At 33.9% G+C, this 18,766-nt stretch overlaps 1 protein-coding gene across 1 annotated transcript; it reads left to right on the forward strand.

Annotated features, from left to right (window-relative positions):
* The first annotated feature begins 16,550 nt into the window (after positions 1–16,550).
* Positions 16,551–17,492, forward strand: LOC112757706 (uncharacterized). The gene has a single exon (XM_025806261.1). It carries the CDS (start codon positions 16,551–16,553, stop codon positions 17,490–17,492), a length of 942 nt encoding a protein of 313 aa, XP_025662046.1.
* The last annotated feature ends 1,274 nt before the right edge of the window (positions 17,493–18,766 follow it).

Below are 18,766 nucleotides of genomic sequence, written 5' to 3' on the forward strand. Positions count from 1 at the left end.
AGGCATTGGATCAAGAGGGGTATTTCACTTCCTTTGGTAGTGAAAAATGCAAGATTACCAAAGGGGCTCTCATTGTTGCTAAAGAAGAGATGAATGTAGCTGATGATTCCTCTTCTGATTTGTGGCATATACATCTTGGTCACCTGAGCGAGAAAAGACTAAGCGTCTTAGCCAAGATGCACTCACTTCCCGTGAAAGGTACAACTTTAAATACTTATACTCATTGTTTTGTTGGAAAGCATGCTAGAGTATCATTTCATACTTCTGGACCTCATAGGAGATTACATGTTCTAGATTTAGTTCACATTGATGTTTGTACTATGGATGCTAAGACACTAGGTGGTGCACCGTATTTTGTTACTTTTATTGATGATTATTCTCGAAAAGTGTGGGCTTTTGTTTTGAAATCTAAAGACCAGGTGCTCGGTATCTTCAAACACTTTCATGCAAGTGTTAAAAGAGAAACAGGAAGGAAATTGAAATGTGTTCGAGCAGATAATGGTTGTGAATACAGGGGTCCGTTTGAAGAGTATTGTAAATGACATGTGATCAAGTTTGAGAAAATAGTTTCTAAGACTCCTCAACATAATAGAGTTGCAGAGATAATGAATCGCACTATAAATGATAGAGTCAGGTGTATGCTCTCTCATGCAAAGTTGCCTAAAACCTTTTGGGGTGAAGCGATGAGGACTGTAGTAGATCTGATCAACCTTTCTCCTTCAGTTCCACTTAATGGTGATGTTCTAGTGAAAGTTTGGAGAGGAAAAGATGTATCGTACAGTCACTTGCGAGTGTTCAGCTGCAGGACTTTTGTTCACATTCCAAGAGATAAAAGGTCTAAACTTGATAGAAAGTCAAAGCAGTTGTATCTTCATGGGTTATGGTCACGAAGACTTTGGTTACAAATTGTGGAATCCGGTGAGCAAGAAGATAATAAGAAGTCGAGATGTGATTTTTCTTGAAGACCAAACTAGTGAAGATCTTGAGAAGACAGATGAGCCAATAACTGTTAGATGTTCTGCTGATGATGAACCTGGTCCTTCCACTAGACCTCCTGTTGATGGGGGAGATGTACAAGTTGATAATGACGGTGGTGATGATTTGCATGATGAACTTACACCTCAACCTGAGGTGCCAGATGCAGAAGTTCCACCAGATGTTGAAGTTCCACCTGAACCACCAGTTGAGTCTGAATTGAGAAGATCTACTAGAGAGCATCATCCTTCTCAGAAATACTTTTCTTATGAGTATGTAATTAACACTGAGACTGGAGAGCCAGAGAGCTATGAGGAAGCTATGTCTGATGAGCATAAGGAAGATTGGTTGAAGGCCATGCAAGAAGAAATGAAATCCTTGCATGAGAATCATACGTTTGAATTGGTGAAGTTACCGAAAGGTAAGAGAGCATTCAAGAATAAATGGGTGTTCAAATTGAAAGCAGATGAAAATGTCTCACGACCAATGTATAAAGCTCAATTGGTTGTGAAAGGCTTTGAGCAAAATAAAGGTATTGATTTTGAGGAGATTTTCTCTCCAGTTGTGAAGATGTCCTCTATTCGAGTTGTGCTTGGATTAGCAGTTAGCTTGAATTTAGAGGTTGAGCAGCTTGATGTGAAGACTGCATTCCTTTATGGTGACATAGATAAAGAAATTTGTATGGAGTAGACAGAGGGTTTCAAAGTTAAAGGAAAAGAGCATCTTGTATGCACGTTGAAGAAGAGCTTATATGGGTTGAAGCAAGTGCCAGGGCAGTGGTACACGAAATTTGATTCCTTCATGGAAGGTCATGGGTATAGTAAGACTTCTTCTTATCATTGTGTGTATGTTAAGAAATTCTCTGATAGTGATTTTATAATTCTCTTGCTTTATGTTGATGACATGTTGATTGTTAGTCATGACACTAAGAAGATTAAAAGTCTTAAAGAAAGAGTTGAACAGATCCTTTGATAGAAAATCCACTCACTAATCCTAATAGGGAGTCAAAACATATATGATACAAGTCATACAATACAATTAATATATGACACAACCATCATGATCAACTTTAACACACCGCACAAACAACATGAACACCCCAAATATATCATAATACAAGATTGTTAAAATGTATGAACAACTACTATAAAAAACCACAACACAAACACATGTGAACCGAAATACACATGATGTAAAAATAAATTGAGATTTGAATAACCTCGTAATACGATTTGTGACTTAATTTAATAATAGTATTTAGAATCGAGAAGGACAGATGAAGAAGACAGTAACCTCGCTCTTGTCTAAGTCTAATCCAATTGTCTGCTGTCTCAATTATGCCCAAGTTTTTTTATTCAAAGGAGGGATATAATATACGTGATTAATCATTTTAATTTGTAAGTGTTTCAATTAGTAGCTATAAGAGTTTATTTTTTAATAATTCCTTGTTGATCATTTTTAATAACAATTTATGATTGATTAATAGTTTATATATTTATTGAAAACATCACTAGACATAAATCAAAATTAACTATTAAATTAATTATTTATATAAAATATATATTAAAAATAAATAAAATCATATATATTTATACACAAAAATATTATAACAAATTTTAGTATATATAATATTTTAAATTAATTATTTTTTGTTAAAATTATTTTTAAATTTTCACTTATAAAAAAATTTAAAATTTAAAATTTAAGATTTAAATTTAATATCTATAATACTAACTACATTGGAGATAAGTTGTGGTGGTGTTAAGATGAAGAAGGAAAAAAATAGATAAAAATAAATACTCTGAATATAAGAATAAAAAGTATTAAGTGTTCTTTGACATGAAAAACAAAAAACGTTATTTTTAATTCTAAAGTATTTATTAAATTGGTTCTTTTATAATATGAAAATTATTTCACGTATTAATTGGCTTTATTGAAATAAGGATGGACCACGTTCTAAATAAATAATAGTTTAGAAAACTTAATATAAAAAAAAGCCTGAAAAAAGTTGCTGCAGGTCTAGATATTAATCACCAAAAATATTTTTAAATAATTTCACTTTATGAAATAATGATTTAAAAAAACTGTAAATTAATCATTTAATTACGAACATAAGCAAATTAAAATTAGATTAATATTCATAATTACATTGTTAAAAAAAAATTATATTCATTTAAATAAAAAATCCTTATAAAAGATACACACAAATAATTAAAATGATACGAAATTACTAAAATGGAATGCAAAAATGTCTTTATCCCTCCAAATTACAAAATTATATTAGGTATTATAGCTTATTCTAAAATACATATTTCTTTAGTTATTCATTAAAAATAGGAAAAAATATGTTTATGGATTGGTATTAGTTATTTAATTTTACTTTATGATTATGATATTATGATTCTGTTAATAATTTTTTTGTGTGAATGTAATTCCAACTTAAAAAAACGATTTAAAAATATCACACTTGATAACCTTTAGTTTGGTCATGTTCACTACCGTTTCTGTCATTTCACTATCTAACTAGGGATGTTTTAGGAATTGCGCCATATACTACCAGACAAAATTTAAACGGTTTATCTATTCGTACGTGCTACACTGCTGTTTCAATAATGCGTGAAAATTTTTCTATATATAGGAGATAAAACTCATAAAATATGTAACTAATTTTCACACAATATAAAAAATTCATAAAGTTTTGTTGTGGAATTGACACAGAATTATAAGCATTGAAATCTTGAAAGACGATTGAAAAAAGTAGTCGTTAGCATCAACATCGTAACCATACTTCTCAAGTAAGATTTTTTTATCTTTACTCGCCAATCCATTTTCCGATTCTGCAAACACACACGATTCCATGAATATGAATTTTCTTAATAGAAAAGAAAATCCACTCACTAATCCTTATAGGGAGTAAAATCATACATGATACAAGTCATACAATACAATTAATATATAACACAACCATCATGATCAACTTTAACACACCGCACAAACAACATGAACACCCCAAATATATCATGATACAAGATTGTTAAAATATATGAACAACAACTATTAAAAAACCACAACACAAACACATGTGAACCGAAGTATACATTATGTAAAAATAAATTGAGATTTGAATAACCTCATTTGTGACTTAATTTAATAATAGTATTTAGAATCGAGAAGGACAGATGAAGAAGACAATAACCTCGCTCGTGTCTAAGTCTAACTCAATTGTTTGCTGCCTCAATTATGCCCAAGTTTTTTTTATTCAAAGGAGGGATATAATATACCGTGATTAATCACTTTAATTTGTAAGTGTTACAATTAGTAGCTAAGAGAGTTTATTTTTTAATAATCCCTTGTTGATAATTTTTAATAACAATTTATGATCGATTAATAGTATATATATTTATTGAAAACATCTCTAGACGTAAATCAAAATTAACTATTAAATTATTTATTTATATAAAATATATTTTTAAAATAAATAAAATCATATATATTTATACACAAAAATATTATAACTAATTTTAGTATATATAATATTTTAAATTAATTATTTTTTGTTAAAATTATATTTTAATTTTCACTTATAAAAGATTTACAATTTAAAGTTTAACATTTAAATTTAACATCTATAATAATAACTACATTGGAGATAAGTTGTGGTGGTGTTAAGATGAAGAAGGAAAAAAAAAAGATAAAAATAAAGACTCTGGATATAAGAATAAAAAGTATTAAGAACTCTTTGATATGAAAAATAGAAAACTTTATTTTCAACTCCAAAAGTATTTATTAAATTGGTTCCTTTATAACATGGGAATTATTTCACGTATCTGATTGGCTTTATTGAAATAAGGATAGACCACGTTCCAAATAAATAAATAGTTTACAAAACTTAATATAAAAAAAAAGTCTGAGAAAAATTGCTGCAGATCTAGATATTAATCACAAAAAATATTTTCAAATAATAGGATTTTTCATTTTGTGAAATAATAATTTGAAAAAAAACTGTAAATTAATCATTCAATTACAAACATAAGCAAATTACAATTAGAATAATATTCATAATTATGTTGTTAAAATAAAAATTTATTTTTTTATATTCAATTAAATAAAAAATCCTAATAAAAATACACACAAGTAATTAAATGATATGAAATTACTAAAATGGAATGTAAAATTGTTTTTGTCCCTCCAAATTACAAAATTATATTAGGTGTTATTGTTTATTCTAAAATGCATATTTCTTTAGTTATTCATTAAAAAATAGAAAAAAATATGTTTATAGATTGGTATTAGTTATTTAATTTTACTTTATGATTATGATATTATGATTCTGTTAATAATTTTTTTTTGTGAAACTAAATCCAACTTAACAAAATGATTTAAAAATCTCACACTTGATAATTTTTAGTTTGGTCATGTTCACCACCGTTTCGTCGTTTCACTATCTAACTAGTGATGTTTTAGGAACTGTGCCATATACTATCAGATAAAATTTAAACGGTTTATCTATTCGTACGTGCTACACTGCTGTTTCAATAACATTAATGAAACACGTGAAAATTTTCCTATATATAGAAAGAGAGAACATTCATAAAATATGCAGTTAATTTTCACACAATACAGAAAATTCAGAAAGCTTTGTTGTGAAATAGACACAGAATTATAAGCATTGGAACCTTGGAAGACGATTGAGAAAAGTAGTCGTCAGCATAAACATCGTAACCATACTTCTCAAGTAATTTTTTATCTGTATTCGCCAATCCATTTTTCGATTCTGCAAACACAGACACGATTCCATTAATATGAATTTTCTTAATAGAAATTCCACTTACTAATCCTAATAGGGAGTCAAAACATACATGATACAAGTCATACAATACAACTAATATATAACACAACCATCATGATCAACTTAACACACCGCACAAACAACATGAACATCCCAAATATATCATAATACAAGATTGTTAAAATGTATGAACAACTACTATAAAAAACCACAATACAAACACATGTGAACTGAAATACACATTATGTAAAAATAAATTGAGATTTGAATAACCTCATAATAGGATTTGTGACTTAATTTAATAATAGTATTTAGAATCGAGAAGGACAGATGAAGAAGACAGTAACCTCGCTCGTGTCTAAGTCTAACTCAATTGTCTGCTGCCTCAACTATGCCCAAGTTTTTTTTTTATTCAAAGGAGGGTTATAATATACTGTGATTAATCACTTTAATTTGTAAGTGTTTCAATTAGTAGCTAAAAGAGTTTATTTTTTAATAATCCCTTATTGATCATTTTTAATAACAATTTATGATCGATTAATAGTTTATATATTTATTGAAAATATCACTAGCCGTAAATCAAAATTAACTATTAAATTAATTATTTATATAAAATACATTTTAAAAATAAATAAAATCATATATATTTATACGCAAAAATGTTATAACTAATTTTAGTATATATAATATTTTAAATTAATTATTTTTTGTTAAAATTATTTTTTAATTTTTACTTATAAAAGATTTAAAATTTAAAGTTTAACATTTAAATTTAATATCTGTAATAATAAGTACATTGGAGGTAAGTTGTGGTAGTGTTAAAATGAAGAAGGAAAAAAAAAAGATAAAAGTAAATAGTCTGAATATAAGAATAAAAAGTATTAAGTACTCTTTGACATGAAAAATAGAAAACGATATTTTCAAATCCAAAAGTATTTATTTAATTTGTTCTTTTATAACATGGGAATTATTTTACGTATCTTATTGACTTTATTGAAATAGGGATGGATCACGTTCCAAATAAATAAATAATTTACAAAATTTAATATAAGAAAAAACCGTCTGAGACAAGTTGCTGCAGGTCTAGATATTAATCACAAAAAATATTTTCTAATAATAGGATTTTTTATTTTGTGAAATAATAATTTGAAAAAAAAAATTATAAATTAATCATTCAATTACAAACATAAGCAAATTACAATTAGATTAATATTCATAATTAAATTGTTAAAATAAAAATTTATTTTTTTATATTCATTTAAATAAAAAATCCTGATAAAAGATACACACAGGTAATCAAATGATATGAAATTACTAAAATGGAATGCAAAAATGTTTTTGTCCCTCCAAATTACAAAATAATATTAGGTGTTATAGTTTATTCTAAAATGGGTATTTCTTTAGTTATTCATTAAAAAATAGAAAAAAATATGTTTGTAGATTGGTATTAGTTATTTAATTTTACTTTATGATTATGATATTATGATTCTGTTAATAATTCTTTTTTTGTGAAAGTAATTCCAACTTAACAAAACGATTTAAAAATCTCGCACTTGATAACCTTTATTTTGATCATGTTCACCACCGTTTCCGTCATTTTACTATCTAACTAGGCATGTTTTAGGATTTTGCGCCATATACTACCAGATAAAATTTAAATGGTTTTTCTATTCGCACGTGCTATACCGCTGTTTCAATAACGTGAATGAAACATGTGAAAATTTTTCTATATATAGAAGGAGAGAATACTCATAAAATATTTAGTTAATTTTCACACAATACAGAAAATTCAAAAAGTTTTGTTGTAAAATTGACACAGAATTATAAGCATTGAAACCTTGGAAGACAATTGAGAAAAGTAGTCGTCAGCATCAACATCGTAACCATACTTCTCAAGTAAGATTTTTTTATCTTTACTCGCCAATCCATTTTCCGATTCTGCAAACACAGACACGATTCCATTAATATGAATTTTCTTAATAGAAAATCCACTCACTAATACTAATAGGGAGTCAAAACATACATGATACAAGTCATACAATACAACTAATATATAATACAACCATCATGATCAACTTAACACACAGCACAAATAACATGAACATCCCAAATATATCGTGATATAAGATTGTTAAAATGTATGAACTACTATAGAAAACCACAACACAAACACATATGAACCGAAATACACATTATGTAAAAATAAATTGAGATTTGAAACGATTTGTGACTTAATTTAATAATAGTATTTAGAATCGAGAAGGACAGATGAAGAAGATAGTAACCTCGCTCGTGTCTAAGTATAACTCAATTCTCTGCTGCTTCTACTATGCCCACGTTTTTATTTATTTAAAGGAACCGTAATTAATCACTTTAATTTTTAAGTGTTTTTATTAGTAGCTAAAAAGTTTATTTTTTAATAACAATTTATGATCGATTAATAGTTTATATATTTATTGAAAACATTAACTAGACGTAAATCAAAATTAACTATTAAATTAATTATTTATATAAAATATATATTAAAAATAAATAAAATCATATATATTTATACACCAAAATATTATAACTAATTTTAGTATATATAATATTTTAAATTAAATATTTTTTGTTAAAATTATTTTTTTAATTTTCACTTATAAAAGATTTAAAATTTAAAGTTTAACATTTAAATTTAATATCTATAATAATAACTACATTGGATATAAGTTGTGGTGGTGTTAAGATAAAGAAGGAAAAAATAAAGATAAAAATAAAGACTCTGAATATAAGAATAAAAAGTATTAAGTAATCTTTGACATGAAAAATAAAAAACGTTATTTTCAACTCCAAAAGTATTTATTAAATTGGTTCCTTTATACCATGGAAATTATTTCACGTATCTTATTGGCTTTATTGAAATAGGGATCGACCACGTTCCAAATAAATAAATAGTTTACAAAACTTAATATAAAAAAAAGTCTGAGAAATGCAAGTCTAGATCTTAATCACCAAAAATATTTTTAAATAATAAGACTTTTCATTTTGTGAAATAATGATTTGAAAAAAAAAACTGTAAATTAGTCATTCAATTACAAACATAAGAAAATTACAATTAAATTAATATTCATAATTAAATTATTAAAATAAAAATTTATTTTTTTATATTCATTTAAATAAAAAATCCTGATAAAAGATATACACAAGTAATTAAATGATATGAAATTACTAAAATAGAATGCAAAAATGTCTTTGTCCCTCCAAATTACAAAATTATATTAGGGGTTATAGTTTATTCCAAAATGCATATTTCTTTAGTTATTCATTAAAAAATAGAAAAAAATATGTTGGTAGATTGGTATTAGTTATTTAATTTTAATTTATGATTATGATATTATGATTCTGTTAATAATTTTTTTTTTTTTGTGAAAGTAATTCCAACTTAACAAAATGATTTAAAAATCTCGCACTTGATAACCTTTAGTTTGGTGATGTTCCCTACCGTTTCCGTCATTTCACTATCTAACTAGGGATGTTTTAGAAATTGCGTTATATACTACCAGATAAAATTTAAACGGTTTATCTATTCGTACGTGCTACACCGCTGTTTAAATAACGTGAATGAAACACGTGAAAATTTTTCTATATATAGAAGGAGATAACACTCATAAAATATGCAGCTAATTTTCACACAATACAGAAAATTCAAAAAGCTTTGTTGTGAAATTGACACAAAATTATAAGCATTGGAACCTTTGAAGACGATTGAGAAAAGTAGTCGTCAGCATCAACATCGTAACCGTACATCTCAAGTAAGTTTTTTTATCTTTACTCGCCAATCCATTTTCCGATTCTGCAAACACACACGATTCCATTAATATGAATTTTCTTAATAGAAAATTTACTCCCTAATCTTAATAGGGAGTCAAAACATACATGATACAAGTCATACAATACAACTAATATATAACACAATCATCATGATCAACTTAACACACCGTACAAAAAACATGAACACCCCAAATATATCATGATACAAGATTGTTAAAATGTATGAACAACTACTATAAAAAATCACAACACAAACACATGTGAACCGAAATACACATTATGTATGTAAAAATAAATTGAGATTTGAATAACCTCATAATACGATTTGTGACTTAATTTAATAATAGTATTTAGAATCGAGAAGGACAGATGAAGAAGACAGTAACCTCGCTCGTGTCTAAGTCTAACTCAATTGTCTGCTGCCTCAACTATGCCCAAGTTTTTTTTTATTCAAACAAGGGATATAATATACCATGATTAATCACTTTAATTTGTAAGTGTTTCAATTAGTAGCTAAAAGAGTTTATTTTTTAATAATCCCTTGTTGATCATTTTTAATAACAATTTATGATCGATTAATAGTTTATATATTTATTGAAAACATCACTAGACGTAAATCAAAATTAACTATTGTTCATACCTTGGCTCAACACTATGGTCCAGGTCCAAGTAAGCCAAAAAGGCCCAATCCAAAGATTGGCCTTCACCACCCACCCGACCTCGTCTAAAGAGGTCGGGCTCGACATAGGCTCCTCCCCAAAGAGGTCATGCTAGATATGAGCTGGCAGATAACACTTATTCAAATAAATAAATGTCCCTAGAATCTCTCACCCCACTTCCAGAAGTAATATCCCAACAACCCTAAGATAAAGGGACGGTTATCCACCTTCAGAAGTGGAACTAGTCCAACGGTGGTTATTGGATCACAACTATAAATACACTGACATGCTCAGGTAACACTAAGTTCTAATACACTCTAAGCCTGCTTACCCCATTGCTAACTTAGGCATCGGAGTGCCTTTGCAGGTACCACCCCCCATTCTTTCGCACACACAACTCAGACGGTGGCTCCCAAACGTAAACCAAGTTGGAGACCACTTTCCATTAACACTTAGGCCAATCCCTCTAGCCCAATCCATCTATCTCAGGTTACCCACATAACATTGGCGCCGTTGCCGGGGACCTGGTAGATCAACGCATGATGGAGGACGACCTGAACGAGGACAAAAATATCGTGTCCGAATCTGAACAAGAAAACCAAGACACGGATAACAACGACAGAGCCATAATCACTCTGCAAGGAGCCGTTAACCAGCACATAGAAGTCCCCTCAGGAGTGAAAGACCCAAAGGGAATCCCCTCTGAGGTGCACGAACCAAGAAAGGAGGGACAACCCATGCGGCCGACATCATGGGATTGCTCCACGGCCACCAAGGATGGCTGGAGCAGCTAGAACAACAACTAGAGCGACAGCGAGAAGCGGAGAAAAACCTGAGAAGAGAGGTCGAGCGATGAAAAGAGCTCTCGCAGCGACCGAGAAGATTTTCCCTGGGGGGAGAAGACCCGTTCAGTGAAGACATAATAAGGGCAAAATTTTCAAGGAACTTCAAAAGCCCCGACATGGACCTATACGATGGGACTACCGACCCAAAGCATCACCTGAGCAATTTTAAAAGTCGGATGCACCTAGCCGATGCCTCTGATGCTACCCGCTGCAAGGCCTTTCCGACGACTTTGACAAAGGTAGCGATGAAGTGGTTCGATAGCCTCCCCCCGAGGTCAGTTACCAGTTTCGACGACCTCTGGCGTAAGTTTCTTATGCGATTCTCAATCCAAAATGACAAAGTCAAGCACCCGCCTAGTATAACACTCTACCACACAAAGTCTTATGCTTAAGTCATAAAACAAAGGTGGCGAGGTATTACGACCTCTAAAAATAAGATTTAGAACGTTGACGAACGGATTTTTGCTAGTAAAAAATTTTATAAAAATAATCACGTTGTAAGTATAGTTTCTAAACCCACAGAGAATCCTTTCGTACAAAAGTTTTGGTTGTCACTAAAGCAAACCCAATAAAATTGATAACCGAAGTATTTAAATCTCGAGTTGTCTCTCAAGGAATTGCAGGGAAGTATGCTTATAATTGGTTATGGAAAGGTATATTTTGGGATTTTTTTAAGATAAGAAGCAAGAATAGTAAATGGCAAGAAAGTAAACTAATAACTAGAAAAACTCTTGGTAAGGTATGAGAACTGGAAATCCCATCCTAGTTATCCTTATCAGGTGTGATGAGAATTGTTTATTGCTCCAACTTAGTTAACCCTTACTAAATAAAGGAAAGTCAAGTGGACTAATCAACTTGATTCCTCAAGTCCTAGTCAACTCCTATGGAAAGACTAGCTTTAGAGGGATCCAAATCAATCAACAAATTTCAATTTTCAATCAACAGCTGAGTTTGATAACTCAAGTGTCACCAATTACTCAACCAAATCCAAAAGGGAAAAAATCCAAATTATTTATATCATAAATAGAAGAAAGCAATCATAAATCTGAAATACCTCAAATTGCATTAAATAAAGAAATCAAATCTAACATGGAGAGTTCATAAACCAAATTGGGAAAATAAACAATTAAAGTAATAGAGTAAATAAAAATAGAAGAGAAACTAAAGTAAAGGAACATTAAACCTGGAATGGAGAAGAAGCAATCCTAAAATTAAGAGAAATCCTAAATCTTAAATCCTAAGAGAGAGGAGAGAGCCTCTCTCTCTAGAAACTACATCTAAAATCTAAAATTGTGAATTATGAAAGTTGTGTTAATGAATAAATGGATTCTCCCACTTTATAGCCTCTAATATGTGTTTTTTGGGTCGAAAACTGGGTCAAAAATAGCCCAGAAATCGCTGGGGGCGAATCTTAATACGCTGGTTTTCCGTCAATGCGACGCGTGCGCGTGATATAACACATGCGCGTCACGTATATGTACAGTCACTATGACAAATTATATATCATTTTGAAGCCCTGGATGTTAGCTTTCCAACGCAACTAGAACCGCCTCATTTGGACCTCTGTAGCTCAAGATATGACCGTTTGAGTGCGAAGAGGTCAGGGCTGACAGCTTTGCAGTTCCTTCAATTTCTTGTATTCCTTCCACTTTTGCATGCTTCCTTTCCATCCTCCAAATCATTCCTGCCCTGTAATCCCTGAAATCACTTAATGCACATATCACGGTATCGAATGATAATAAGAGAGGATTAATATTAGCAAATATAAGGCCACAGAAGCATGTTTTCAATCATAGCACAAAATCAGGAAGGAAAACGTAAAACATGCGAATTGTGTGAATAAGTGTGAGAATAATGGATAAAATTCACTAGATTAAGCACAGGATAAACCCTAAAATGGGGTTTATCATACGTATAGTATTGCAAAAATGTTTATAACTAGGAGCCTTGAAGAAAAAGGGGTAAATCAAAACCGTTAAATCGAAAAGTGCAACACTCCGATCGATAACGTAAACGAACATATAAAGAGCAAGCTACCGCGAAGAGATATACAAAGGAGTGCCAAAATACATATATCAATACCCGGAACTCGGCTTGCAAAGATAACCGGCCCGAGCATATAAGTATACATACATATATAAGGGAACTACCCAAAAGACAACCCAACAGACAATATACAAATCCTGTTTCTCCAAAATAAGTATCTAATCAAGTATATAAACCAAAATACAATCCCAAGTTACTAAGGATCTTCGCCAAAATAGAAGCCTCCAGCATGCCTCAGCGAGGAGCCTCACGTCCTGCATCTGAAAACCACAAAATCCGTATGGGTGAGAATCGGGGGTCCTCAGCATGGTAACAGTGCCCAAATATTTAACATGTAATGTCCTGGGAAAGCTGAATGCAATCCTAGAACTTCCAGATATAATCAAAGCGTATAAAATATAACTAAACCAGAAGAAATGAAAATAGGCAACTAACTTAAGGATCTTCAGGCTAACTAACTATCCCCCTCTCCAAATCCTGCAAACCTCCCAACTGCTAACAGTAATTGAGATGCAAACACAAGTATATCAAACAAAGAAATGTACAAGCAGGAAGCAGATAAGACAATTAGGCAATTAGCAGGTAGTAATGCAATTAATTAGGCAATCCAAACAAATCACAATAATGCATATAATGCATGCCTGTCCTAGTGGCTGATGAGTCTCATCTGTCGGTTATAAAGCCAGCCCAACAAATCCTGGTAGCTAACCATTGGACTGTCCCTCTGTCGTGCATCCCCACCTCGAGTTATCTCATAACATAAACATAATATATATATCCAATACCCTCGCTGGTGTATATTTACGGGGGTGAGCTCATCCGGAACTTTCACAGTGTCCGGCCACACTTACGACATAGGGTCAGTAGAGTATCGAGTCTCTACCTAAAGCACGTGGTGGCTAGCCACTGCCTTTTCCCAGGGAAACTCATATCTCAGATAGGTGGAGTGCAAACAATCACAATAATCAACCATTCAGCATATATGCATTTAATCACAGCCATTCATTAATATTCATCTCAGCCATCCGGCATACAATTCATAATTCGTAATCAGCCATAATTATCATCATACACTGCAATTCGGCTCATTTCATATACAACACTCTACTATCCTCCTCAACAACTCCTATCATTATCATTCATCATACTCATCATAACATCCCCTTTCGTCACCCACAATTTACCCTCTCCCCTAGCTTACTCTCATTCGCTAGGCATTCTATATCAATTTAAGATTTAAAGGACGAAATTGGGGGTTTATAAGTGTGAAACAACACCTTAGAAGGTTACAAGCTTGTTGGGAATGTGAAAGGATTGAAAATAAAAGCTTTAGGAAAGAACTGGGTCACGTGCGTACGCACAGGGGGTGTGCGCGCGCATGCTCAAAAGTATTTTTAAAAGTGTGCGTACGCACACGCACAGGTCTGTGCGTACACACAGAAAGCAAAATCTCCAGGGTTGAGTGCATGCACAAGGTGTGCAAGCGCTATCAACAGCATGCCATTCCCAACTTGTGCGTGCGCACAGGGTTGTGCGTACGCACAGCTTGCAATCCTTTGTTGGTTGTGTATGCGCACAGGACGTGCTAGCGCTCCTATCAATGGCCCTGTCCCCGCGTGTGTGTACGCACAAGGCTGTGCGTGCGCTCAGGTCCAAATTCCCGTGGGGTGTGCATGCGCACAAGGCTGTGCGTGTGCACACAAACCAGAAATCACAAATTCTGCAGAATTTGCAGAATTCAGATTTTTGGCCCAAACTTCCAACGATCATATCTCCTTCCACAAAATTTGGATTTCCACCAAATTTAAACCACTTTAAAGCTTATGAAATTATCTCTCAATTGATATCAAAATCATCAAATTTCGAAAACAATCGCTCCAGATATGATCCACTGAAGTTCATCAAAATTCCATTTTTTTTCAAAACTCATAAACTCCCCATTTCAAAACATACACTTACCAATTCTCATGTAAAACCATTCAAAACTCAACCACTTTAACATCAAACATTTCCAATTCTTATTTAATCAACAACCTACAAATTCTTCCACATTTAACCAAATCTCAACTCAATGATCCAATTCACAATCAACAATTTATATCACAATTCCCAATCAAACATTCAAATTTATCAATCACTATATATACATGCATATATCAATCTCACCCATTCAACTCATATTCATCAACAAGAGTCTCACCATTATCACCCATTAAGCATATTAACCCACATCACATACAACTTTCACATGTTTTACCAACAATTACCATCATTCACAATCACCCAACCACTACTCAAATACTCATCTCAATCCAATTCATTCAACAATTCTAATAATTCAACTCCTATCTTAGGGTCTCTAGCCTAAGTTTTCACACCACATTACATTTTAGATACAGAAAACCGAAACCATACCTTGGCCGATTCTCATTCCACCCGGAACACTCTCAAATTCAATTCCAAGGTTTCCAAAGCCTCACCAACAGTTTTGCCAATATAAAGCTCCTTTCCAAGCTGTTCAAAATCACCAATCAACCTCCAAAACACACATATATAATGCCTAAGCCACAATATCACATCAAAACACAATAACTCAATACCCAATACCTTAAATTCAACATTTCCATTAGGGTTGGAGATCTCTTACCTTGCCCAAGGATCTAGGAAGCAAGGACAAGCCTTCCCTTCAAGTTAATTTGTGCCTATAACATCCAAACTAAAAAATCTCAACACTTTACCCACTAATTTTCGAAAATGAGATCTGAGAATTTGAAGATGAAACTGTGATTTACCTCAAGATTGATTGTATGAGTTTTGTAGAGCTCGATATCGCGGTCGCGTGGTCGCAAACGGTGCGTCAATCGGAGTTCCAGATCAAAAGTTATGATCAATTGAATTTGGGACAAGGGTTTTAGAACTTCTCCCCTTTCCCTTTTGCCAATTTCAGCGTGTGTGTGTTCTTGCTAGAGAGAGAGTGCTGAGCCCTCTCATTAATGAGAGCTTGGCTGGGCCCTTGGGCCTAACTTGGGTCCAGTTGGTCCGGTTTGGCCCGTTCGACCCAATTTTGGGCCGATTTCTTTAAAATTGGTGTTAAAATTATTGTTTTTAATTTCTCTACCACATTAAACCATAAAAACCTTATTTCTCACTTTCTAGAATATATTTTAATTTATGAGTTAATTAGCCATTAATTAACCGGGTTTTACACCTAGCCTCTTAGGAGTAAAGTAAGAGGTTGGGGAACCTCTGAGAGACTACATGGAAAAGTTCAACAAGGCGTGCCTAGAAATTCAATATCTTCCCACAGAGGCGATAATTATGGGCCTAGTAAATGGACTCCAAGAAGGTCCCTTCTCTCAGTCCATCTTGAAAAGGCACCCAACTTCTTTGAGTGATGTACAAGAAAGAGCCCAGAAGTACATCAACATGGAGGAAAACGCCAGGGTACGAGAACCAAGCTGGCGACCTGGGCACTCTCACCCGTCAAAGGAGAAGGAGAGGGAGTCCAAGAAAAAAGAAGAGGTCGGGACCAAAAGGCCCAGGAGATACCACTCCTATAGCCCTCTACGAGTTTCCCTGGTAGACATCTATAGGGAAATTTGTCACACTGAAAGGCTATCTCCCCCTCAGCCCATCAAGAACAAGAAAGGGGGAAGTTGTAGCGAATACTGTGAGTACCATAAGCTATATGGGCACTCAACAAATGATTGTTACGACCTAAAAAATGTGATAGAAAATTTGGCCAGGGAAGGTCGGCTTGACAGCTATCTCACGAAAAGATCGGATCGTCATGGCAAGAGGAACCGAGATGAGGAGGATCGAAGAGATCTGCCACCACAGACCCCGAAAAGACATATACATATGATCTCAGGAGGGTTTGCTGGAGGAGGTCTCATAAAGTCATCTCACAAGAGGTACCTAAACGAAGTCTACCAGGTCGGGGGCGAATTGCCCGACCTCCCAACCATCTCTTTCGACAAAGAAGATGGGCAGGGCATTGTTCCCAGACACAATGATCCGGTGGTGATTACCATGATCCTCGCCAATGCCCATTTACACAGAACCCTGGTAGATCAGGGGAGATCGGCCGATATCCTGTTCAAACCAACATTCGACAAGCTGAGATTGGATGAAAAGGAGTTAAGAGCATACCCCGATATCCTATACGGGCTGGAGGAGACGCCCATAAAACCACTAGGATTCATACCCCTACATACAACTTTTGGAAAGGGGATGAAATCCAAGACTCTAAGCATCGACTTCAAAGTCGTTGATGTGGGCTTAGCCTATAACACCTTAATAGGCAGAACAACCTTAAATCGTCGTGGAGCAGTAGTATCCACCCCCTCCCCCCCCACCTGTGCATGAAGTTTCCAACACCAGAAGGAATTGCAACCATCAGGGGAGACCAAAAATTGGCAAAGAAATGATACAATGAAAGTATAAACCTGAGAGGTAAAGGCAGGGAAGTTCATACCATTGGGCTTGGGGAAATTCGAGCTAAAGAAGAATTACGACCACAGCCTGGGGGAAAGACTGAAGAGGTGCAGGTCGGGAAGGAGGACGGAAAGAATACCAATATAGGAGCCAACTTGAAAGAAGACTTGAAGCAGAAGCTGATAAAGCTCCTACAAGAGAATTCCAACCTCTTCGCCTGGAAAGCTTTCGACATGCCCGGGATAGATCCCGAGCTCATGGCGCACAAACTGTCGGTATACCCCGGATCATGACCTATTCAGCAGAGAAGATGGAAGCTCGGCCTTGAACGAGCTCAAGTGGTCGAAGAGCAAATACAAGCTCTCTTGGAAGCCGACTTCATCAGAGAGGTCAAATATCCAGCTTGGCTGGCAAATGTAATGCTAGTCAAGAAACAGAACGGCAAGTGGAGGATGTGCGTCGACTACACCGACTTGAACAAGGCGTGTCCAAAAGACCCATACCCTCTTCCGAATATTGATACCTGTTCATACCCTGGGTCGAGCTATCCGACCCGGAATGATCAATAATAAAGTGACCGACCTCTTCAGGTCGAGCGAACCGACTTCTTCTTAAAGAACTCGGCCGTGTCAACAAAAGAGCCCAGTAAAGGGCCCAAATGGAGGAACACGACCCCAAATCCAAAGGCACTTCAAGCCTATAGAGATAAAGGCGGTTCTCTTGAAGATAAGCTGACTTCACTCAAAATAAGATAAGATAAGATAAAGTAACTAACTTATCTTACTCGAAAGGTCAGCCCACATTACTATGAATACACTGGAGCACCCAGGTATAACTCATACTCTGATTCTACATAACACCTGTTTAATACACATGCTAACTTAAGCATCGGAGTCTCTTGCAGGTACCCCCACCCTTCGGTGACAGAGGATCAGCAGCACGTTCAAGTCCAAACAAGTCGGACGTACCAGCTCCGGTCACCATTCACCAGCCGGACACATCGGTTCCGACCAGCACAGAAGATCTCGTCCGAGATCGACCTACAGTTTCAGGTAACCCTCGGAACATTGGCGCCGTTGCCGGGGAACCTGGAAGTCATCCCATCACCATGGCGGACAACCATGACAATGACCACGACTCAGATCTAGAAAATAGAACACCACACAAAAATGCGGACACCCCACCAAAAGACACTCTGGAATACA

Source organism: Arachis hypogaea, chromosome 16, assembly GCF_003086295.3.
Source record: "Arachis hypogaea cultivar Tifrunner chromosome 16, arahy.Tifrunner.gnm2.J5K5, whole genome shotgun sequence".
NCBI lineage: Eukaryota > Viridiplantae > Streptophyta > Magnoliopsida > Fabales > Fabaceae > Arachis > Arachis hypogaea.

Coding starts and splice junctions, on each gene's coding strand:
- LOC112757706 (XM_025806261.1), top strand. CDS start 16,551: ATGGAGGAAAACGCCAGGGTACGAGAACCAAGCTGGCGACCTGGGCAC.